We start from the raw sequence: 18,835 nt of genomic DNA, 5'->3' as shown, positions 1-18,835 counted from the left end.
GACCAATCAGTACCCCCCTTAAAGCAGCATGCCCCCCCCCACCCTTGACTATACTTTGGTCCTGACCAGTGCAGCCTACTGGGCTGTTTTCTGTCCGCTCATGCACAGAGCTTGCGAGTGAGCAAAACTGGAGTGAGAGAAAAGACCAATGCTCCAAGCTTTTGAAATCCCACTCCCCACATTGGCACCTTTGAAATATCTCCACATTGATGCCTTTAACTTGTCCCCACATTGACACTTAAAAAAAAGTCCCCACATTGACGCTTTTGAAATGTCTCCACATTGACACTTAAAAAAAAAAAAATGTCCCCACATTGACACAAAAAAAATGTCCCCACAGCACTGGTTTATGAGGGCACACAGGGGTAGTGGCCAGACTGGGGGCTGAGGAGTGCATGTTTCTGGTTGCCCCCCCCCTCCCCCCCCCACTGCCCGCCGATACCGCACAGCCCGTCCTCACGCAGAGCTCTCCGGTCCCGGGCTCCAGACGCCAGAGCTGGGCGTGCAGCTGCCTGAAGTGCTGGGTCGCCGCGTCCGCGAGCGGCCGCAGAGCCGCGTACTCGCCGCGCTCGGCCCGCAAGTCCGCCGCGTACCGCCGCCGCTGGGCCGCACACGCGATGGGCGCGTACTTCCTGTGGAGCGAAGGAGGACAGAGAGCCCTGAGAGAATCTGAAACAGGGCACAGATTTTCCTCAGTGTCCGCCATCGTTTTGTTTGCAACACTAGTTGTATTTGTTATTGATTAATTGATTGATTAATTAATTTTTAACATGATTTTTTAACACATATTGATTATAAATGGGTCTTCAGTGCCTTCTTGGTAATGATGCACCTATGCGTTCCTGAGAGTAACACTGATGTTCTCCACTTCACTAAGTCACTGTGGAATAAGAGCATCTGCTAAGTGAATGTGAAATGTCACTGAGGGAGAGCTGGGTTGTGATGTATGTGCTTCATGGGCCTGGGTTAGTCTTCATCATGTTTGTAATACAGCCAGCCCATGGTTTTTTGCGGCTCTCCGTCAGAGAGGTCCTTTTGACTGGAGTAGCACACCGTGTCTTTACCTGGCTATTCATTACAAATCAGTTTGTGCCAGAGGAGCAAAAGGAGACGAGACAGGACTGGTGAGTTTTCAAAAAGAATTTTACTGACTGAGTTTTTACTTACTGAAGGTAATCCACAGGCACGGCACTAGACACTTCTGTGTGGTCATCGCCCCCTTTTTCAGTTCCTGAAGAGGGAAGCGAGTTTTTTAAGTCACAAGGGAATGAATGTATGTTTAACCCTGCTTTCACACAGCAGGCAACTCGGTTGGACAGGAGCATAAACTGTGATAAACCATGGGCAACATTTTTCAGGCAACTTCGGTTGCTCAGTTACCAAGTTGCTGAGGTTGCAGGCTGTCGCTCGGCTACACAGAGAACGAATGGACTTCCGGCAACTGGCTAACCGAGTTGCTCGCTGTGTGAACGCAGGGTGAGGTCACACAGGCCAATCAAATGGAAGTGTCAACATGAGGCCCAGATTTGGAGTTGTATCCGACACATAGTGCACTGTTTTTTCCTTTATAATTTCCTTTGGATTTCACAGAACCAGTGTTAACCTTTAAGCGCACGTGATAAACGAGGTAATGGTAATGAACACCTTCGTTGGATCTGGATGTTCCGGGTCCGGTGGAAGCACCGCCCTCCTTGCTCCCTAGCCCCTCCCTCTGGTCCACGGAGGCTGGCGGCTCCTCAGCGAGATCGGCGCTGGGGGGGCACAGGATCGGGGGGGTGGGCTCCTCCTCACGGGGGCCTCCGCGGTGTCCTAACGCGCTCAAACGTAGCTCCTCAGGCCAGCTCAGGCACTTGAAGCTGAGCTTGGGGGAGGGGTCAAAGGAGTCCTCCTGGGAGAGCATTGGGTTGGACATACAAGCCGTTACCATGGAGACAGTGTGCTGTGGGTGTGCCTGTTCCCAGCTGGGGTCCAGAGGACTGCGTTGATCATATTTCGTGAGTTTGAAGGGAGACGACGTCACCTTTTGCAATGTCAGACACCTTTCTTTCCGGGTGCTATTCGCCAAAGATTCCAATTTGCTGCAGGGAAAAGGACGTAGAGAAGCATTAAAACCTCAGTGCGCGAGCCGACCGGTGAAGTCATTTAGCAGTTCCAAAGTCATTCGTGTGGCTACAGGTGTACGGGAGGCTTTGGGAGCACTAATTTGTCAAATTTGTCACTGGTGGAAAAACTGTGTTGGGAACTAACAGCACCATTACACCGTAACTGACAGCATGCGTGCGGTCTATTAAGATACGCCAGACCCACAGGCCTACCGAGACACAATGTGCTCCAGCTGTTTCCGTTCATCCTCGGAATACCCCGGCCAGTTCCTGTTCACCTCCCAGTACAGACTCTCCTTTAGGGTGTAGCAGTTTGCCTTCCTGTTCCGATTGGCCACCTGGCGATAGAGAGTGTGATTTAGGGTGTAGCAGTTTGCCTTCACGTTCCGATTGGTCACCTGGCGATAGAGAGTGTGATTTAGGGTGTAGCAGTTTGCCTTCATGTTCTGATTGGTCACCTGACGATAGCCTGTTTAGCGATAGTTGAATTTCCATTGCAGCTCACTGCAGCTATTCCTAGCATGATATAGCATCTATGATATCACAAACAAGAAAGGACTGGAGCTGGTTGCGCCCAATCAGATTATAGTTTGTTTTCTTATTTTTGGGACCAAGATGGGTATGCAGACTGGTGCAGGTGTGCTCAGAAGGGAGCACGGGGTAGGCCTGCTACAGACACCCACAGACGGTGATAACTCTACACCCGTTTGTAGCTCCGGCAATGGCCGGTAATTTTTGCTTTGATCATATTGTGTTCCATCTGGAAGATCCTCCAGGGGAGGCACGGCTTTAAAGCCTGGAGCCTGGAGCCTGCTTCCTGCCTGCTGTGTCTGTTACCACCCGCACAGCAGACCAGCCTGGAGTGTGAGACAGATGTTCCTGTGATGTCAGAAAGCTGGCTATTCCTCTGTCCTACTGATCCTCCCCCACTGTTTCAGTGCTGTACTCCCTATCTAACTTGTTTTAGACTACCCCCTGCCTCTCTAACCTGTTTCAGAGTGCCCCCTCCCTCTCTAACCTGTTCCAGAGTGTTCTACCCTCTCTAACCTTTTTTAGACTACCCCCTCCCTCTCTAACCTGTTCCAGAGTGCCCCCTCCCTCTCTAACCTGTTGCAGGATGCTCCACAGGGCCTTGGTGCTGACCCCATCTTTCCACAGTCTCGCCAGGATCTCCAGCTTCTTGTACGGCCGAAGAGCCAGGAGGTGGACGACGCGGTCGCGGCAGCCGCGGCGGCTTCCTGTTCTGCTGCCGGCGGCGCAGGGAGAGGCGATGCGTTTCCTCTTTTCAGCCGGGACAGAGGCTGGAGGAGTGGGCAGCGACGCTGTGAAAGTCATCCCCGAAGGTTTGAACACGGCCTGAAATCTTCCAGTGAAATTTCACTTTCCAAGAGCCTGGATCTCAGCAGGATGACCAGTACTGAAGGCTGCACAGCTTGCCAGCACTGGGATTTTAAAGTGTGTGTGTGTGTGTGTGTGTGTGTGTGTGTGCATATGTGCAATATAAGCATGGCAACCCATTATATGCGTAAACACATATTGTTAAATTGTTGTCATTGGTCATTAAACAATTCACACTTACTGTTGTACAATACACAATGATATGATGCCTTTACATTTTAATTTACGGTCAAATATTTTGGGGGAAATAAAGATGGAAGTAAATGACTTTTTGTACGTCAAGGGTGATACACTACGAATATTTACCCATAAACTACAAGAGTGGTTTTTGAGAAAAGGTAATTATTTATTCTATCAGTTTCCACTCGACAAAAGCTTTTTTTATTATTCTGAAAACCAACATAATCACCTGTACAAACCAAGTAAGGATTTACTGTATTATGATTTTCCAAGAATCTGCCTAATACTGACAGACAAGCTGTCTGTTAAGTCCAATTTAGTCTATCAAACTAGGAACAGAAATATCTCAGATGGCAGATTTCTGCAGACTTGCCTGCAGCAGCCCTGTCAGGTTTGCCGTTTTTCTTCTTCTTCTTCTTCTCTCCAGCTCTGTTCTTCTGAAAAGCAGACATTTAATACTTTTGCTAAAATTTCACCGAGTGGGTGAAGCCAGAGCACAAGCTGTACTTTTCACTTTAATGAAATGAATGCCTGACTCTGAATATTTATGGTTAAGGCTTGGCTTTTATCATACCTCACACAAGGTATAAAACAACCACTGGTGCTGTGATGCCATAGTGCTTCAATGATCTATTATGTCATAGAGCTTTACAACTGAGCAAATCTATTAATAAAACTGGTATATGGTCAGGTGTAATAATATGAAAGTTTACTCAAGTATACAAGCCTTACATTGCACATTTCATTTCAAAAGGTTAGATTATTTAAATTTATTTTCTCACTCTCTGAACCATTCTGCCTTTATATTCACCATAATTTTATTTCTGAACATTTTTTTAAAAGTAGTTTAAAGTATTTTTTAAAGTTATTTTTATGTGAGAAATAAGTTTTAATGTCTGAATTGATCATGAGTAGTTGTTTTATAAACAGTCTGCATTGAGATCCTGATCCTGAAAGCAACTTCGCTCTTTAAAATGAGACACCAGATGAGAAGAATTACAATGGTTGTACTAGAAGTGCCCCAGGTTCAATTTGTAGCGATGATAAATAAGTAGGCTAAACAGGAAGGGGCTGAATGACTTGTCATCAAGCATTCTCAAAGCTGTTCTGTACCTGCCACGCCCAATCCAGTCACTAATGTACCATCTATACAAGTTACAGACAGTACATTTGCAAAGGCCATGGCAATGGATAATCATTCTCAATAAAATGGCTGAGGAATTTTTTTTTAGCGTGTAAATAGCTATAGCCTAACATGTCAGCAAGGCAAAATGTAATCACAACTCTTCTGCAATCGATCTGTGATGACCAGCGTGAGGGCGCCTAAAAGAGTAAATATTTCTGTGACTGTCACAGAAACCAAAAAATCACCAGAGCTAGTGAATCAGGTTCACATGAATTACAGCAATACTAATGCCCCATGTCTAAGGTATTAAAAAGTTTGCAGTTACTGTATACAATGGTTGTGTCCCAATACGAAGTCAGCTGCCTTGTATGAAGAGCATGAGTTTAATATGAGTTTGACGTCATCGTAACTTGGTGTCCACAATAGCACAAGATGCCATCTTAACTTTTTTTAGGTTAGCCATGAACAGAGAAACAATTTTCAGATTGGCTGTAACAGCAAGCCGTATTTAGATTTTTAAAATGCGCGTGCCCATCTGTGATCATGCTCAAGGATAATAGTAGGCTAGTTTGTGCTTTAAGCATTTACATTGTATCAATTTATACAGCAGGGTATATACGAAAGCAATGCAGGTTAAGTACCTTGCTCAAGGGTACAACGGCCTACCTGGGAATCGAACTTGTGACCTTCAGGTTGCAAGACCATCTCCTTACCCATTATATTACACTTAGCCAAAGCCAAATCATTCATTTGATAATGAGGCTGTCCGGATATATTCTTTAGGGATAGATGTGTTTTAAGAAGTGATATTGATTTCCCGCTGTAAATTAATTACAGGAGTTCTCACCTTTCCTGCCTTGGACTTGGACTACGCATGTCCCCATATATTGTTTTGCCAAAGCCAATCCTTACATTTTAGTTAATTTGTGTTCGGGAACGTTCAGCATTCAGTTTTACAAACATGGGCTACTTGGCCACATGGACAGATTATCGTGTAGACCTACACTATATTTTGCGCAATTAAATCTTGATACTTTTGTAGGCTACCTAATACTTGTGAAATGCAACGTTTCAAATGATATACTTTTTGTTGTTTCTCAGATGCCTGAAAAATGTCATATCTGACGTCACCTACTGGGCTGCTTATTTATATCTGCCTGCTGAAATGGCAGTCCATTCTCCCATAGACTACTATAGGCTACTGGCCACGACCCGGCAGCCCCGCGCAATTCGTTAAATAATGATAAATCATCTTCGATGAGAAAGTCATGCTGTGCAATTTCTCAGTAGTGTAAGGAACAGCTAACTTGCTTAGATTTGTATGCCTATACCATGTGATTAGGCTATTTGTTTCTAAATCCTACCGGCTATTCTCTTTTGCATCGATTCGAAGTGTGACAAAATGCAGTCAATCGAACATGTAATTATTTGATGTAAAATGTAATAAAAAATAAAATAAAAATAACAAACAAAACACTGTTGGTCTTGTTGCCCACGGTCAGAATCCAAACGTTGTGTTTGACTAACTTATTTTATTTGTAAACTGTCGTCATTTTTTTTACATAGCAAACCATTCAGTGGTTTCCGTGTTCATCCTAGGGATTGCTCGGCGCAATGATAATGTTTTTAGACTGTTCTATTTCTTCCAGTTTTCCTGCTGTAGTCTACCTCTACCGCATAGCTCTACACGTGTTTAAATGTGCTGTGGAGGTGATTGGTTGATACCGGTTGATACGCCTGCTGTAGGTAGGGAGATCAATTTCTTACGAATGTAGCGGTATTTCCATGGTGATAAAGTCCAAACAAACTTCGAAACCATAAGCAACTACAAGCTAACGCACGCTTCAGTTATCTTTTCGTACAGTGGCAGTGTGTATAGTCTAGTGATCAATTCACAGTTACAATATCTTGATTTTTCCCTTCTATTTGCTATAGGCTAGTTTATATTTTATTCGCTTACGTTAGCTGCTTGAGTTGCTACATTGGTAACATAGCCTAGTTAGCTGGGCATCTGCAAACGAGAGTTGGGACATTATATTGTGAAGCTATTCTTTTTTGTGGAATTTTGTTACACCGCTGGAGAAATGGATGTGTTGGATAAAAAGTGTCAAAGCCTGAACCAAACAAGTACCGGTATCGGACACGTTTACAAAGGGCCGTTGCCAAGTGACATTAACATCGAAAGTCAACGGGTGCGTTCCTTCTTCTTCTTCTTCTTTCTTTCTTTCTTTTTTTCTTTATTATTTAGCTAACCTTTATTTAAAAACCCTATTGAGATCGAAATATGCACGGGGGACCTGACATAAAACACAAAGTTACAGTAGACGAGTTACAAACATCAAATGGGGAATGAGAGTAGTTCAAAAGCAGAGCAGAGGTTAAAAGCCGGAGCATATTTATGTGACAAAGTCTTCTTCTTCATTATTATAATAACAACAACAACAATAATAATAATAATAATAATATCGTCACGTGAGCACAATCATGTAATTTACTGCCGTTGTTATAGGCTGTTTTGTACATGTATTTAGCATGTTGCTAGCTACCAGTGTCCTTTTTCAATGCCCTTGTCTTTGTCGCTGCTGTGATATGTACGGGATAGCTTTTTAAATCAATTCTAGGCGGGCTATTTCAGCCGGGCACGATGGAGGCCTTACCTGAGGTCTGTAGGGTCTGTAACCCTAAGTAAACCTAAAAAATGACCTGACCCGAAAATTAATGGCAAACAATGGCAATATTACATTTCAGATGCTCACATCCAACATAAGCCAATGCATCGTTTTGTCACTACCGCTATTGCGGCATAGCTAATACATTATGGGGACCATTGGGTAGTAAGGCCTAACCCCGCCCTCTCCCTCGGGTGTTTTAGGGTGACCTCCTCCCCCCGCTGCTCCGTCAGCCGCGCCGAGTGCCGCCGAGCGGGCACTTTTCCTCCTTGGTTAGGCTGGAGCACGGTAGGAAGGCGCTGGCGGGTCCGCTAACTCACCCGCGGTATTCAAAGGCTGTTCCGCACTGGACCGTCAACTTTGTGGACGAGCTTGGCGATAGGGTAAGCTGCTAGAACAACCACAACTCTTCTGGGAAGGCTTTATACCAGATGTTGGAGCATTTCTGCAGGGATTAGCTTCCATTCAGCCGGAAGAGCATTAGTGAGGTTGGGCACTGATTTGGTGATTAGGCCTGGTTTGCAGTTAGCTTTCCAATTAATCCCAATAGTGTTGGATGGGGTTGAGGTCAGGGCTTTGTGCAGGTCAAGTTCAAGTTCTTCCACACCGTTTTTGACTAAAACAATTTATATACAGACCTCGCTGTGTGCCCGGGGGCATTGTCATGCTGAAACAGAAAAGGGCCTTATTCAAAGTGTTGGGGAAATACAGAATTGACTAGTATGTGATCGTATGCTGTAGAATTAAGATTTACCTTCACTGGAACTGAGGGGCCTAATTTAAACCATGTACAACAGCCCAGACAGTGGATGTCCAGGTACTGTTGGTAGCTGTGTAGGTGCCTAGTCCTAGACTAAATTCTATTTTCAATGGAGATTCTCCATACAAAACCCCATTTAGTCCATGGTTATGCTTAATATGTATCTGTGAAACCAGATCATAAGAAAAACCCCACCAATTACCCCATATGTTTTTGGAAAGGACACACAAGGATGGAAGCTAAAAATGATTTTAGGAATATTAACAATAATAGATACCATAACAGTAATAGTACACACATTTCAAATGTAGTTGCAGTATGGTGAATCTCTCATAGTTATGCCCTTATATCCATACTGTATGTGGATATCACAAGCATGTTAGTCTATAGACTGTCTCTCTCCTCTGTGTGATTTAGGGAGGTGATTTTTCTGGATCAGGAAATACTGACTCTCGAACCCTTGGTGACTCTGGGGCCTCTAGTATACAGTTTTATTACATTGCAGAAATAAAACTACATGTCATTGCAGCAGACGCTCTTATCCAGAGCGATGTACACAACTTTTACATCCATTTATTCAGCTGGATATATACTGAAGCAATATATCTTGCTCAAGGCAGTGCCCTACCAGGAACCTTTTAGGAGGCCAGTTCCTTACCCAAAAAGCTGCTGGTGTGTTTGCTTATGACGAGTCCTCTGCCTCTGACTGTGACATTTAAGGGGCTGAAAGTCAGCGTTTCCTGTTGTGTGTGGGGAATTGTTGGAAATTCACGGCCACTTCCTGTGTCCCCAGCTGAGGGACTGTCACACCGCCAGAATGATCTCACCGCCCGTGAGCGAGATGCAGGACCGCTACAGGGGCTGGAGCGCCCCCCAGAGGTCGGAGGCTGAGCACTACACCCCGCTGCTGGTGAGGAGAGGGGTAATGGGCTGGGCTTCGCCTCCGGGAGGGGAGGGGGCGGGCTGGAAGGGGTGCTGTGGATAGAGCAATGGACTCTCGATCTCAGAACTGTGAGATTTGAAATCTAGGAGGGACAGTGTTGTGGACAGCTGAGTTTTAATGTAAACAGCTTTTAAAAGTTTCGGAGCGTGTCTAAAATATATACAAATGCGTATTATACAGGAAATTAGGTCCTGTTAGCTATGTATTGTGTAATGTATAATGCCATTGACACTACTTAATTAGGGTGGATATTTTTTGAATGCGTTCATATCCTTTTGTGTTAATGGATCCAGATAGTCTGTAATTACATTTGAATGTTTGTTTGTGCTTCACACAGGCACTGAGTAGACAGTTTGAGACAGATAAAGTCCCTGCTCTGAACATGCCCAGCATCAGCACTACCCATGCGGACTACAGGCGCTATGGCAGGTGAGATCCACAAGAGGGCGATATAAGACAAATACCGGTATGCTTCCATGCCCTATCACAGTTGGGGAACTGAAGGGTATGAATTAGTCTTACGCTCACATTTATAACCTTGCATTTTTGTGCTAGGTTTTCTTGCATGTTTGTGCAGGTTACAGTTTCAGTAAATAATCCAGATTACTATATGAAAATAATGTAAAATTGAAAGGTAATGCATTTGCACTGTATAGACCGGGCACAGTAAAATTAATCGGATTATCAGTATGAGTAATTAAGGAGGTAGTCAGCTAACTGTTCTAAACATTTGTCTTTCGTGCATTCAGATTGCATCCATTTAAAAATATTTCTGGACTTCAGGGTCTCTCACACACACACGTGCGCACACACACACACACACACACACACACACACACACACTATAACCCAAGTTTCACACGGTGTAACTCAGGTGCCCAGACTCTGGGACGATAATTGCCTCCTTTATCCCCGGCGATGCTGACGCTGATGTTTTCACGCAGCCTCTCAAGTTTGGTTGGCGGTTCCCATGCCGACGACCTCTTTGACCTCTCCCTCCCCCCCCCCCCCCGGCAGGTCCGAGCTCTTCTCCCCCAGCAGCTTCGATGAAGAAGCTTACAGGAGGATGCCCCCTCCCAAAACTCTGCCCGCGCCGTCGCTGCAACCCTTCCTGCACCGGCCCTTGCAGCACGTCCCCCACGGGGGCCGCACCACCGTGTACCGGGACAGCTTCGCCGCCCCCGCCGGCGCTCCGGCCGCGCCCGTCCCGGAGCTCCCCGACTGGACCGCCGCGCAGGCCGGCAGGGACCTCTACGGGCACATCTTGAAGGTCCCCAAAATGTACAGCACGGAGAACCAGGGCTACGGAGGGAACAAAATGGCCCTCATCTGAGAAGAGGGAGGGGCCGGGAGGGGCTGGAGGGAGGGGGCTGGGAAGGGCTGGGGGGGGGGCAGGGGTTCTAGGAGGGGCTGGGGGGGTGGATTGGACGCAGCAGACCAGGCAGAAGAAGGATATGGCAGGCCACACAGGATGAAGTGGATACGCTCTTTTTCTTTATTTGGAAAAAAAGGAGGAAGAAGCCAAGACAGGCGTGTACATATACTGTATATACTTACTGTAGAGACAGAGATTTAAGAGACGGAGAGGACGAATTAGAATTTTTAAATTAACATTATTTATTTATTTATTTTTTTTTTAACAAAAAAACCTTACCCCCTCATATAACCGAATTTGGTCGCGATATGTTTGTGGAATCACGCAGCGTGAGGTCGGCCTGACGGTTGCAGGCACCAGGAAGTGAAAAGGAAAGCAGTCGTTTTGTTCTCAGTGCCGACTCGGCTTTTGTAAAGTGAATGAAAGAGAGGGGGGGGGGGGGGAGGGGGGGGGGAGGGGGGGGGGTGGAGCGGAGAGGTTATTTGGCATCATATCGCAAATTACCCTTGGAATCCACTGGAGCCTCTCCTTCCTCTCTCTTTCTCTCTTCCGCCCACCTGCTCTCTCGCTCTCTCTCTCTCTCTCTCACCTCCCCCTCTCCTTCCCTCAGGCGGCATGCCAGACAGAGAGAGAGAGAGAGAGAGAGAGAGAGGATGAATATAGCCAGATAAATATACACAGGGAAAAGACTGAGGAGGAGGTAAAAACAGAGGTTAATGCACACAAATAAATCGCCCGTTTGACAGACAGACTGAACCACCAGGTGCTGGTTTGAAAGGAGCGTCGGGGCGTGAAGGGCACGGAGAAGCGCCCGTATAAACGCGCCGTTTGGCAGGGTCGCTCGCGAACGCGTCCAGCCGACCTCCCTGCGCTGGAAATGTGCGCAGCCCTGCCCTTCATAAAGTTTAAGTAATATCTGAAGAGAGGAACTAATCACAGGGACCTGACTGAGCCAATAAAATATGACCGCTGAATGGAACCCGTGCAATATCTTTGAATGGGTGATTTGATGCAGATTGGTGTCGGTGTCTGTTCATTTAGAGTCACCCTGGATCGAGCTTATCCGTCACCTGCATGTGGCCTCTGTGTGGGCGAAACGGCTTCTCTCTGGGCTAAATATAGAAAACTAGCTATGTTTCTATTATCTTCTACTTATGTAATGTGCAGAGAATAGAATTATACCTAGTCAAATGGGTGCACTGTCGAGTATGCAGATGTACAAGGTCACCATGGTTACATAGCTTTTTTTTTTTCCTTTTTTTTTTTTTAAGAATCTCTTGGGACTGGAGGTCAGGGGGTCGATTTGTGCAAAATTAGAGGAAATTGACAGGCCTTGAATGTCAATTCAGGTGGGTAAAAAGCATGATCCGGGCCAGTTTTAATCTCACAGCAGCCATTCACTCCGTTACCAATATGGTCACCTTGGTCCAGCCTAAATCTCTTCGGCTGTTTAGAAGGCAGCCGTAGAGGTCATTTGAATGTTAAAATGTCAAAAATGTATTGTATTGTTCGCTTGGTGTTCGGCGCGAGTCTCCTCTTCCCTGCTGCTGCTGCTTGCTGAGGGTTCCCACGTGTCGTATTTCCTGTGGCGCGTGCCAAGACACGCAGTTTGTCATTCCGTCTGGAGGGGGTCTGCGGTAATGCTGCCGCCACAGCGGTGTTCCGTGTTTCTGTGAGAGCGCGTGCCTCTCCGTGCGTCTGAGATCGAAACCTTTTGTCTCTGATTCTAGAGATGTAAGAAAACTACCGCTTGGACTCTTATTAAAATATCTCTGTTTTGCTTTTTATAATAAAAAAACTGTTGTTTTCTCTGTTTTGTTTACAATTGCTTGTGTCTGCGAGGGTTAGATAATTATGTGTGTGTGTGTGTGTGTGGTGTCATTATTCTCTCCCGAAAGAGAAACCATTGGACTGACTAGTCACATCACTGTGGGAGGGTCAATACAGAGACAATGACCAACTGGACACAAAATAACAGCACCCTGTGGAGAGTCTGCAGCGAAGAGGAGGGGGAGGGGCTGGAGAGAACAATTTTAATGTGAATGAATGAATTATGACGTAAAAAGTGTCCATTCTCAAGATTCTTTATTTCGTTTCCATTCAGATTTACTATCGCCATAAACGATTTATTTTTTAAATCAATATATGCATTATAAATGACACAAATGGTAGACGCAGACACGTGTTTCATTAAAGAGACATACATATGATACGCGGTGATATTAGTGAACGGGGTTATATATCTGGCTACATACTGCAGGCTACTGTTGGCTTGCAGTTGGCTAAAATCGACAGTGACCCGATGGGTGGGGCTCGAAGCAAGGGAGAAGGCAAGGGGCACCGTTCCCTTTAAAGAGAAAAGGAGGGAGTAGACCGTTACACTACAGTGGGAACAGTCTACATGGGAATCCCAATTTACGCCAATAAACACACCTATTCAGGAACAGACAGACAGACCGTGCAGTCTGTACATGGAACAGATAGGCAGACACGTGAATGTCGTGGTTCATTTTGACACGGTCGGCGTTTTAGTTTTAAATACGTCTGTACGATATTAATTTTTACAGACCAGTTAAAATAAATTGCCCGTCGATTTGGACTGCTGAAAAAAGAAGCAAAAAAAAAGAAGAAGGGATGCTCTTGAGAAGAGAGAGCTAAAAATAGACAGAAACGTGCGTGCCAGTGGAAAGAGGAAAAAAGAGTGCAAGCGAGCAAAAGAGGTGTTTCCGGGCAGTGCTCGTCCCGTCTTTTTTATTGTAACGCTTGGGGGAGGAAAGAAGAATAGAGGAAGGTAGGGGAAGAGACAGAGTAGGCTCCATTTATAAAAACTGATTGAATGAACAGAATTAATACTGCTGAGATCTGTAAAGACGCAGAGGACAGGTGGCTTTAAAATCGACAAAAAATGTGCCAATATTTTGAGGCGAGACGCTGATTGTGAATAGGAGAGGTCGAGAGAGATAATTAGACGTACAGTAGACGACACGCTCAATATGATTATTAATGCGCTGCTATAACGTTGAATAACAATAATATTTACAAAATTCACACTTAAAGCAATTTTATCAAGTAAGGTGTGCAGGGAAAAATATGATTTGCACTGAGAACCGAAGATAAATTGGAAATTATTTTCCCTCCGATAATACAAACCAAAAAGCAACGTTGTTTTTGCGTTTGTGTGTTGATGTGTGTGTGTTTGTATACACGCACACTGTACACACACTCAAACCAAGCCCGACCAAAATCAAGTAAGTACTCAAATAGGTGTCTGTGGTGCTTTGTGTAGTGGACGTCTTTGTACAGGTGGTGAAAAAAAAAACATGAAAACGTGTGTTTTGGTGTATATGGTGTGTGTTCACAGAGGGTAACTGCAGAAATACGTACACAATACATTCGTGAAACTCAACAAGTATCGTGTTCTTTTGTAGTCCCCCTGTATCTGCAGTGTGCGCGTGTGTGGATACCTTTATATTTTGAGTGCAAGCCCTCAAAGACGTAACTTAAATATATGAATCAGTAAGCTACTATAGCCTGTTTCAAATGTCCAACCAAGGCACACGCATTGTTGCATATTAAGTATGCTTCGGTCTATGCACCAAAATACCTAAGTTAACAGAAACAGTTGAGTATTTTCAATGCGAGCATTGCGTTAGAGCTGCATAGCGCAACGGGTGCGTGCTCTTTAAGGGGTCAGTTCGTTAGCTCTAACAAACTGCGCTGTATGTAAACAGACGGTCAGATAAAAAAAGTGGCGGTGAGTAGGAATGAGATTGACGGAGGGGTACATTTATGGGAAGGTTAAGAGAAAGAAGACAGTGGGGAGGTGGGGCGATTTAAAAGGTGGCGCAGAGACGGCGGCGTTGGGAGAGGAAGACGAAGGAGCTGCGGAGGGGGAGGTCAGAGGAACAGGGAGGTGGATGTGTGGCCCAAGGCCCTCGCCCTTCAGGTCAATCTCGTGTGAAAACGAAGCCTATTCCTAACCGGCATTTTAAACGCAGGCGTTACGCCTCCACTAATCGCGCCAGTGCTCCAGCTCTCAGTGTCCTGGGCCACCTGCCTTGCGCGTTTCTGCGCATAAGGTTTTCTGTCCATTTCTATCTCTCTGTTCATCTGTCTGTCCGTTTGCCTTCCTTCCTGCCTGTCCATCCATCTACCTGCATGTCTGTCTGTTTGTCAGCCTGCCTGTCTGCCTGTCCGTCTGCCTGCCTGTCCATCCATCTCTCTGTCTGCCTGCCTGCTTGTCTGTCTGCCTGCCTGTCCATCCATCTACCTGCATGTCTGTCTGTTTGTCAGCCTGCCTGTCTGTCTGTCCATTTGCCTGCCTGCCTGCCTGCCTGTCCATCCATCTACCTACCTGCCTGCCTGCCTGTCTGTCTGTCTGCCTACCTGCATGTCTGTCTGTCTGTCTATGCCCCTATGTGCCACACTCCTCTTCCTTTCTTGAATCTCTGTCTCTGTCCTCTTATCTCTTTTTATATAGAAAGACAGTAACCTAGAATTTACCCTTCTGCTTTTGAAAGGACACACTGCCCCAAATTGCCCTTGATTTACCAGCACAATGTCAGAGCTAATGTAATAATTGTGTATCTAGCGTGTATACACGGCCTAGTTCTGGGCGTATTCGCATACTTGCTTCTTCGGAGTTGTACCCGCACCGTGTTTCCTGTTCCCTTTGGGCATAGGCATGGGAAATAAGACCCCCGTGAACTCTCTTAGAGGGTCCTCTCAATTCAGCACGGTCGCTACGAAATTATTAACCAGAATATGTCAATGGACGTGATGTCACTTCCTGTTTGGCAGTAATTTGCTATTGATGCAACTTTCACGTTCACTGAGGACAGACCTGAGCTCCTCCTCGTCGTTGACCTGTACGTCTACCCATGACCTCTTCCCTGCCCTCTCGTCCTCCTCTTTATCCTCCGCTTTTTTCTCTTTCCCCCCTCTCACTCCTGCACCAGGTCCCTTTCCTTTTCCTCATATGTCGTCTCCACTCTTTTTTTGTACATCATCCTCTCCTCCCTCCTTCCCCCAGAGTGCTCACCCCCCTCCAGTCTCCCCTCCTGTTCTCCCCTCCTGTAAGAACAGTCGTGGAGGAGTTCATATGTGACTCGGCTTAGTACAATTATACCCCCCCCCACCCCCCGATCTAGCCACACGTCTCCCGCGCTATTCCCCATGCGCCTAAATCAAGGACTATAAAGAGCTCGTAATTAACCGGAAAGGGCAGTTTTATTAATTAGGATTTAACGAGAAAGACGAGAAGCAGGGTGCGTGGTAGAGCGGGCCTTCAGCTATCTTAGGAACATTGTTAGCTCTAGATATGGGAATGGCCTGGACCAGTCCCAGAGGTTTCCTGATGAGATGGATGCTTCCACACATCTCTCTCTCTCTCTCTCTTTCTCTCTCTGTCCCTCCCTCCCTCCTTCTTTTTTCACTTTCCCTTGGCCCACTAATTGAGGGAGTGTGTACGTGTGTGTGTGTGTACACTGGGTGCTTGTGAGAGGAAGGTGCAAGCAGGGACAGGTGTCAGTGTTAGTTAGCGGTGCAGTCATGACCCCCCAGCCTCTAGGGGGCGGTGCACTGGTGTGACGCCAGCCTCCACGGGACTGCAGCGGCACAGTGCCTTTCTTTGCTACATTTTTTTTTCTTCTGTTTCTTCTGGTTTATCTTGATTGGCTGATCACTATGTTCTCTGCGTCCTCTGCTTCTGGTCACCTCTCAATACTCCTCTCTCTTGGATATCTCTTTTTTATTCCCTCTCTTCTTTATTCCCTCTCTCTCTCTCTCTCTGTCTCTCTCTCTCTCTCTCTCTCTCCTGCTCTGTTCACAGGTTTGATTTCTGGTACACAGAGAAGCAGTAATGGTGGCTTTAGTGGCTCGCTAAAATTAAATATTACTTGTATGTTTGTGCCCCCAGTTCTTTTAGATTTGAAGATGTTCTTTTACCTGGCCTTCACCGAGTTCACCCATATATCGCTGTCTGTCTGTCTGCCTGCCTGCCTGCCTGCCTGCCTGCCTGTCTGTCTGTCTGTCTGTCTGCCTGCCTGCCTGCCTGCCTGTCTGTCTGTCTGTCTGCCTGCCTGCCTGTCTGTCTGTCTGTCTGTCTGCCTGCCAGCCTGTCTGTCTGTCTGTCTGTCTGCCTGCCTGTCTGCCTGTCTGTTTGTTTGTCTGTCCACCTGATTTGCCAATTTTTGTTATTTATATGTGATGCTCACAATGGCTTTTTGTCTTGTGCAGCTGCTTATGTTTTTAAAAACATTTTTTTAAAAATGGCACTACAGTGAGATATGGCAAAGGTACTTAACATTCATGCGTTAAGTAGTAGGTAAGTGCAATCACCCTAGTGTTGAAAGAGAAAGGATTCATATAAAGTACAAACACACACACACACAAGCACTATGGCACATCATGGGTTAACAGTCAATGGTAGAGGGTAAATGAATAAACTAATAAATGAATGAAGCCACACTAACTGACCAGGCACTGTAGTGTATTAACACTGACACTAAAAAACGGGGGGCGGGGGGGGGGTGATATATGGAGACATATGCAGACAGGTGAACATGGAAACTCGTCCACGCTGCACTGAGAGAGAGAGAGAGAGAAACGGGGGAGCGGGGGGAGGGGGGAGACTGCAGCATTTTGTGCAATTGCAGTACTCTGTTATTCCTATAGATGGTGCCTCAACACTGCACTGAAACAGATTCATAGAAAGATAAGGGGACAGGGAGCCAAAGCAGGCTGTTCATGTAGCCTCGCTATGCAGCATCAGGCAAAACGGACGGATAGGAGATCTCTCTCCGTGCTTTCTGTTTTTCCCGTCCTCTCTTTCCATCCCCCTTTCTTTTCACGTCCCTGCTCATTCTTCCTTCTTGCACCTCCTTCTCTCGCCTTCTGTCATTTCTCTCAGTATTAAAATTTTTTTTTTCTGTGAGCCCTGTGTGTATTCTTCATTTTCTGTCCTTCCTTCCCCAACACTCTTTTTCGATCCTCTCTTCTCACTCCGATCTTCCATTGTCTCTCTCTGCCCCCTTTCTGGTTGTTGTTTCACCCTCTCCCTCTCCCTTTCCCTCTCTCTCTCTTTCTCTCTCTCTCTGTGAATCAGTGAGGCTTTTCTTTTTTCTGCAGACTGTGGGAGCCTGTTCTGCACAGTCAGCACACCTCCCAATTTATCACTGTCTCTCTCTCTCTCTTTCACCCTCCCCATTCCTGACTTTACCACACCATCATTCCCTTTAATAATCCTGCTCTCTCTCCCTCTCCTCTCTGTCCCTCTCTTTCTCCTCTCCTCTCTCCGTCCTCTCCCTCTCTCTCTCTCCCTGCCCTCTCCTATCTCTCTCCTCTCCCTCTCCTCTGTCCCCCCTCTCTCTCTCGCTCTCTCACTCTCTCCCTGTCCCCTCTCTCTCCTCTCCTCTCCCTCTCTCTCTCCTCTCTGCTCCCCCTCTCTCTCTCTCTCTCTCTCTCTCTCTCTCTCAGTGCATTGGTAGAGCTGATTTATGGTAGCACACTGTCAATGCAGTCATTGTACAGAGTAAAGGCTGGGTAACATCTCTGTGCCTTAGATTACTCTCTCCCCGCTCTCAGCTGTGTGTGTGTGTGTGTGTGTGTGTGTGTCAGTGTGTGTGTGTGCATGCGTGTGTGAGTGTTTGTGTGAGTCTATGTGTGTGTGTGTGTGTGTGTGTGTGCTTTGTGAGTGTGAGCTGTGTGTGTATGTGTGTCTGTGTGCATGCGTGAGTGAGCCCGTGTCTGTGTGTGCACGCACGCGTGTGTGTGCGTGCGTGTGTGTGCACGAGCGTGTGTGCGCGTGCATGTGTGTGTGTGTACTGGTTGGTGTGCGCATGTGTAAAATGTGTAGTGACTGTCTCAGCACTGCAGCTGAATCTTGGCTGTTCTCTACTTTCATTGTTCCTCTCGCTCCTCTCCCTCTTTTCTGCCGGATTCCTTCATCTTTCCCGCTCTTCTCTTTCAGCCGCCCATCCCCCCATCTTCGTTTCCTCCCTTTCCCCCATCTTCTGTAAACGGTAATGCAGCTTGTCATGTTCAGAGGGTTTCAAAGCTCATTCTTCGGCAGAGCGCTTCCCTTCTCGTGCTAGTCTGCCGAGCCGCAGTCTTTGAGCCCGGCTGTGCCGATCTGAGCAAAGCTTAACCCTTAGCGTGTTCGCACGTCACACACGGCCCTGCTTCGCACACCTGTGGTGCGGTTTTTACTCAAGCAGATTAACGTCACGTGCATCTGCGTATGCTTGTGTGAGAGAGGCTGTCGTGTCCCTTTTTCCCCTCTC

At 46.4% G+C, this 18,835-nt stretch overlaps 2 protein-coding genes and 1 long non-coding RNA gene across 12 annotated transcripts in view; 2 read left to right on the top strand and 1 right to left on the bottom strand.

Annotated features, from left to right (window-relative positions):
* Positions 1-2,005: 2,005 nt before the first annotated feature.
* Positions 2,006-3,289, bottom strand: LOC118216469. Its single transcript, XR_004763018.1, has 3 exons — positions 3,210-3,289; positions 2,316-2,440; positions 2,006-2,078 (listed from the first exon to the last, which is right to left on the bottom strand). It is a non-coding gene; the product is annotated as an uncharacterized LOC118216469 (long non-coding RNA).
* Positions 3,290-6,627: 3,338 nt separating this feature from the next.
* zgc:193811 (uncharacterized protein LOC559801 homolog) lies at positions 6,628-10,526 on the top strand. 2 transcript variants are annotated; one of them, XM_035399042.1, is made up of 5 exons: positions 6,628-6,998; positions 7,679-7,858; positions 9,029-9,145; positions 9,516-9,607; positions 10,196-10,526. In XM_035399042.1, the coding sequence occupies exons 1-5, from the start codon at positions 6,891-6,893 to the stop codon at positions 10,509-10,511; spliced, it is 813 nt and encodes a 270-aa protein (XP_035254933.1). In that variant the 5' UTR covers positions 6,628-6,890; the 3' UTR covers positions 10,512-10,526. The 2 variants fall into 2 exon arrangements, with proteins under 2 accessions (XP_035254933.1, XP_035254934.1); XM_035399043.1 differs by lacking the exon at positions 7,679-7,858.
* Positions 10,527-12,978: 2,452 nt separating this feature from the next.
* The window catches only part of kcnc3a (potassium voltage-gated channel, Shaw-related subfamily, member 3a), a 93,065-nt gene continuing 87,208 nt past the window's right edge, over positions 12,979-18,835 (top strand). For 5 of the 9 annotated variants that reach the window (XM_035399364.1, XM_035399363.1, XM_035399366.1 and 2 more), the window contains exon 1: positions 12,979-13,801. The gene's annotated coding sequence lies outside the window, so the exon portion shown is untranslated. The remainder of the gene's footprint in view (positions 13,802-18,835) is intronic. The other 4 variants (XR_004763172.1, XR_004763173.1, XM_035399368.1 and 1 more) reach the window with 1 other exon arrangement.

Source organism: Anguilla anguilla, chromosome 17 (genome assembly GCF_013347855.1).
Source record: "Anguilla anguilla isolate fAngAng1 chromosome 17, fAngAng1.pri, whole genome shotgun sequence".
Taxonomy (NCBI): Eukaryota; Metazoa; Chordata; class Actinopteri; order Anguilliformes; family Anguillidae; genus Anguilla; species Anguilla anguilla.
The sequence above is the reverse complement of the archived record's forward strand: the minus strand, read 5'-3'. Positions and strand labels throughout refer to the sequence as shown.

Excerpts from the sequence above, each read along its gene's own strand:
- zgc:193811 (XM_035399042.1), top strand. The coding sequence starts at position 6,891 with ATGGATGTGTTGGATAAAAAGTGTCAAAGCCTGAACCAAACAAGTACC. Across the intron at positions 6,999-7,678 it reads TTAACATCGAAAGTCAACGG|GGTGACCTCCTCCCCCCGCT; the intron begins GTGCGTTCCTTC and ends CGGGTGTTTTAG. Across the intron at positions 9,146-9,515 it reads AGCACTACACCCCGCTGCTG|GCACTGAGTAGACAGTTTGA; the intron begins GTGAGGAGAGGG and ends TGCTTCACACAG.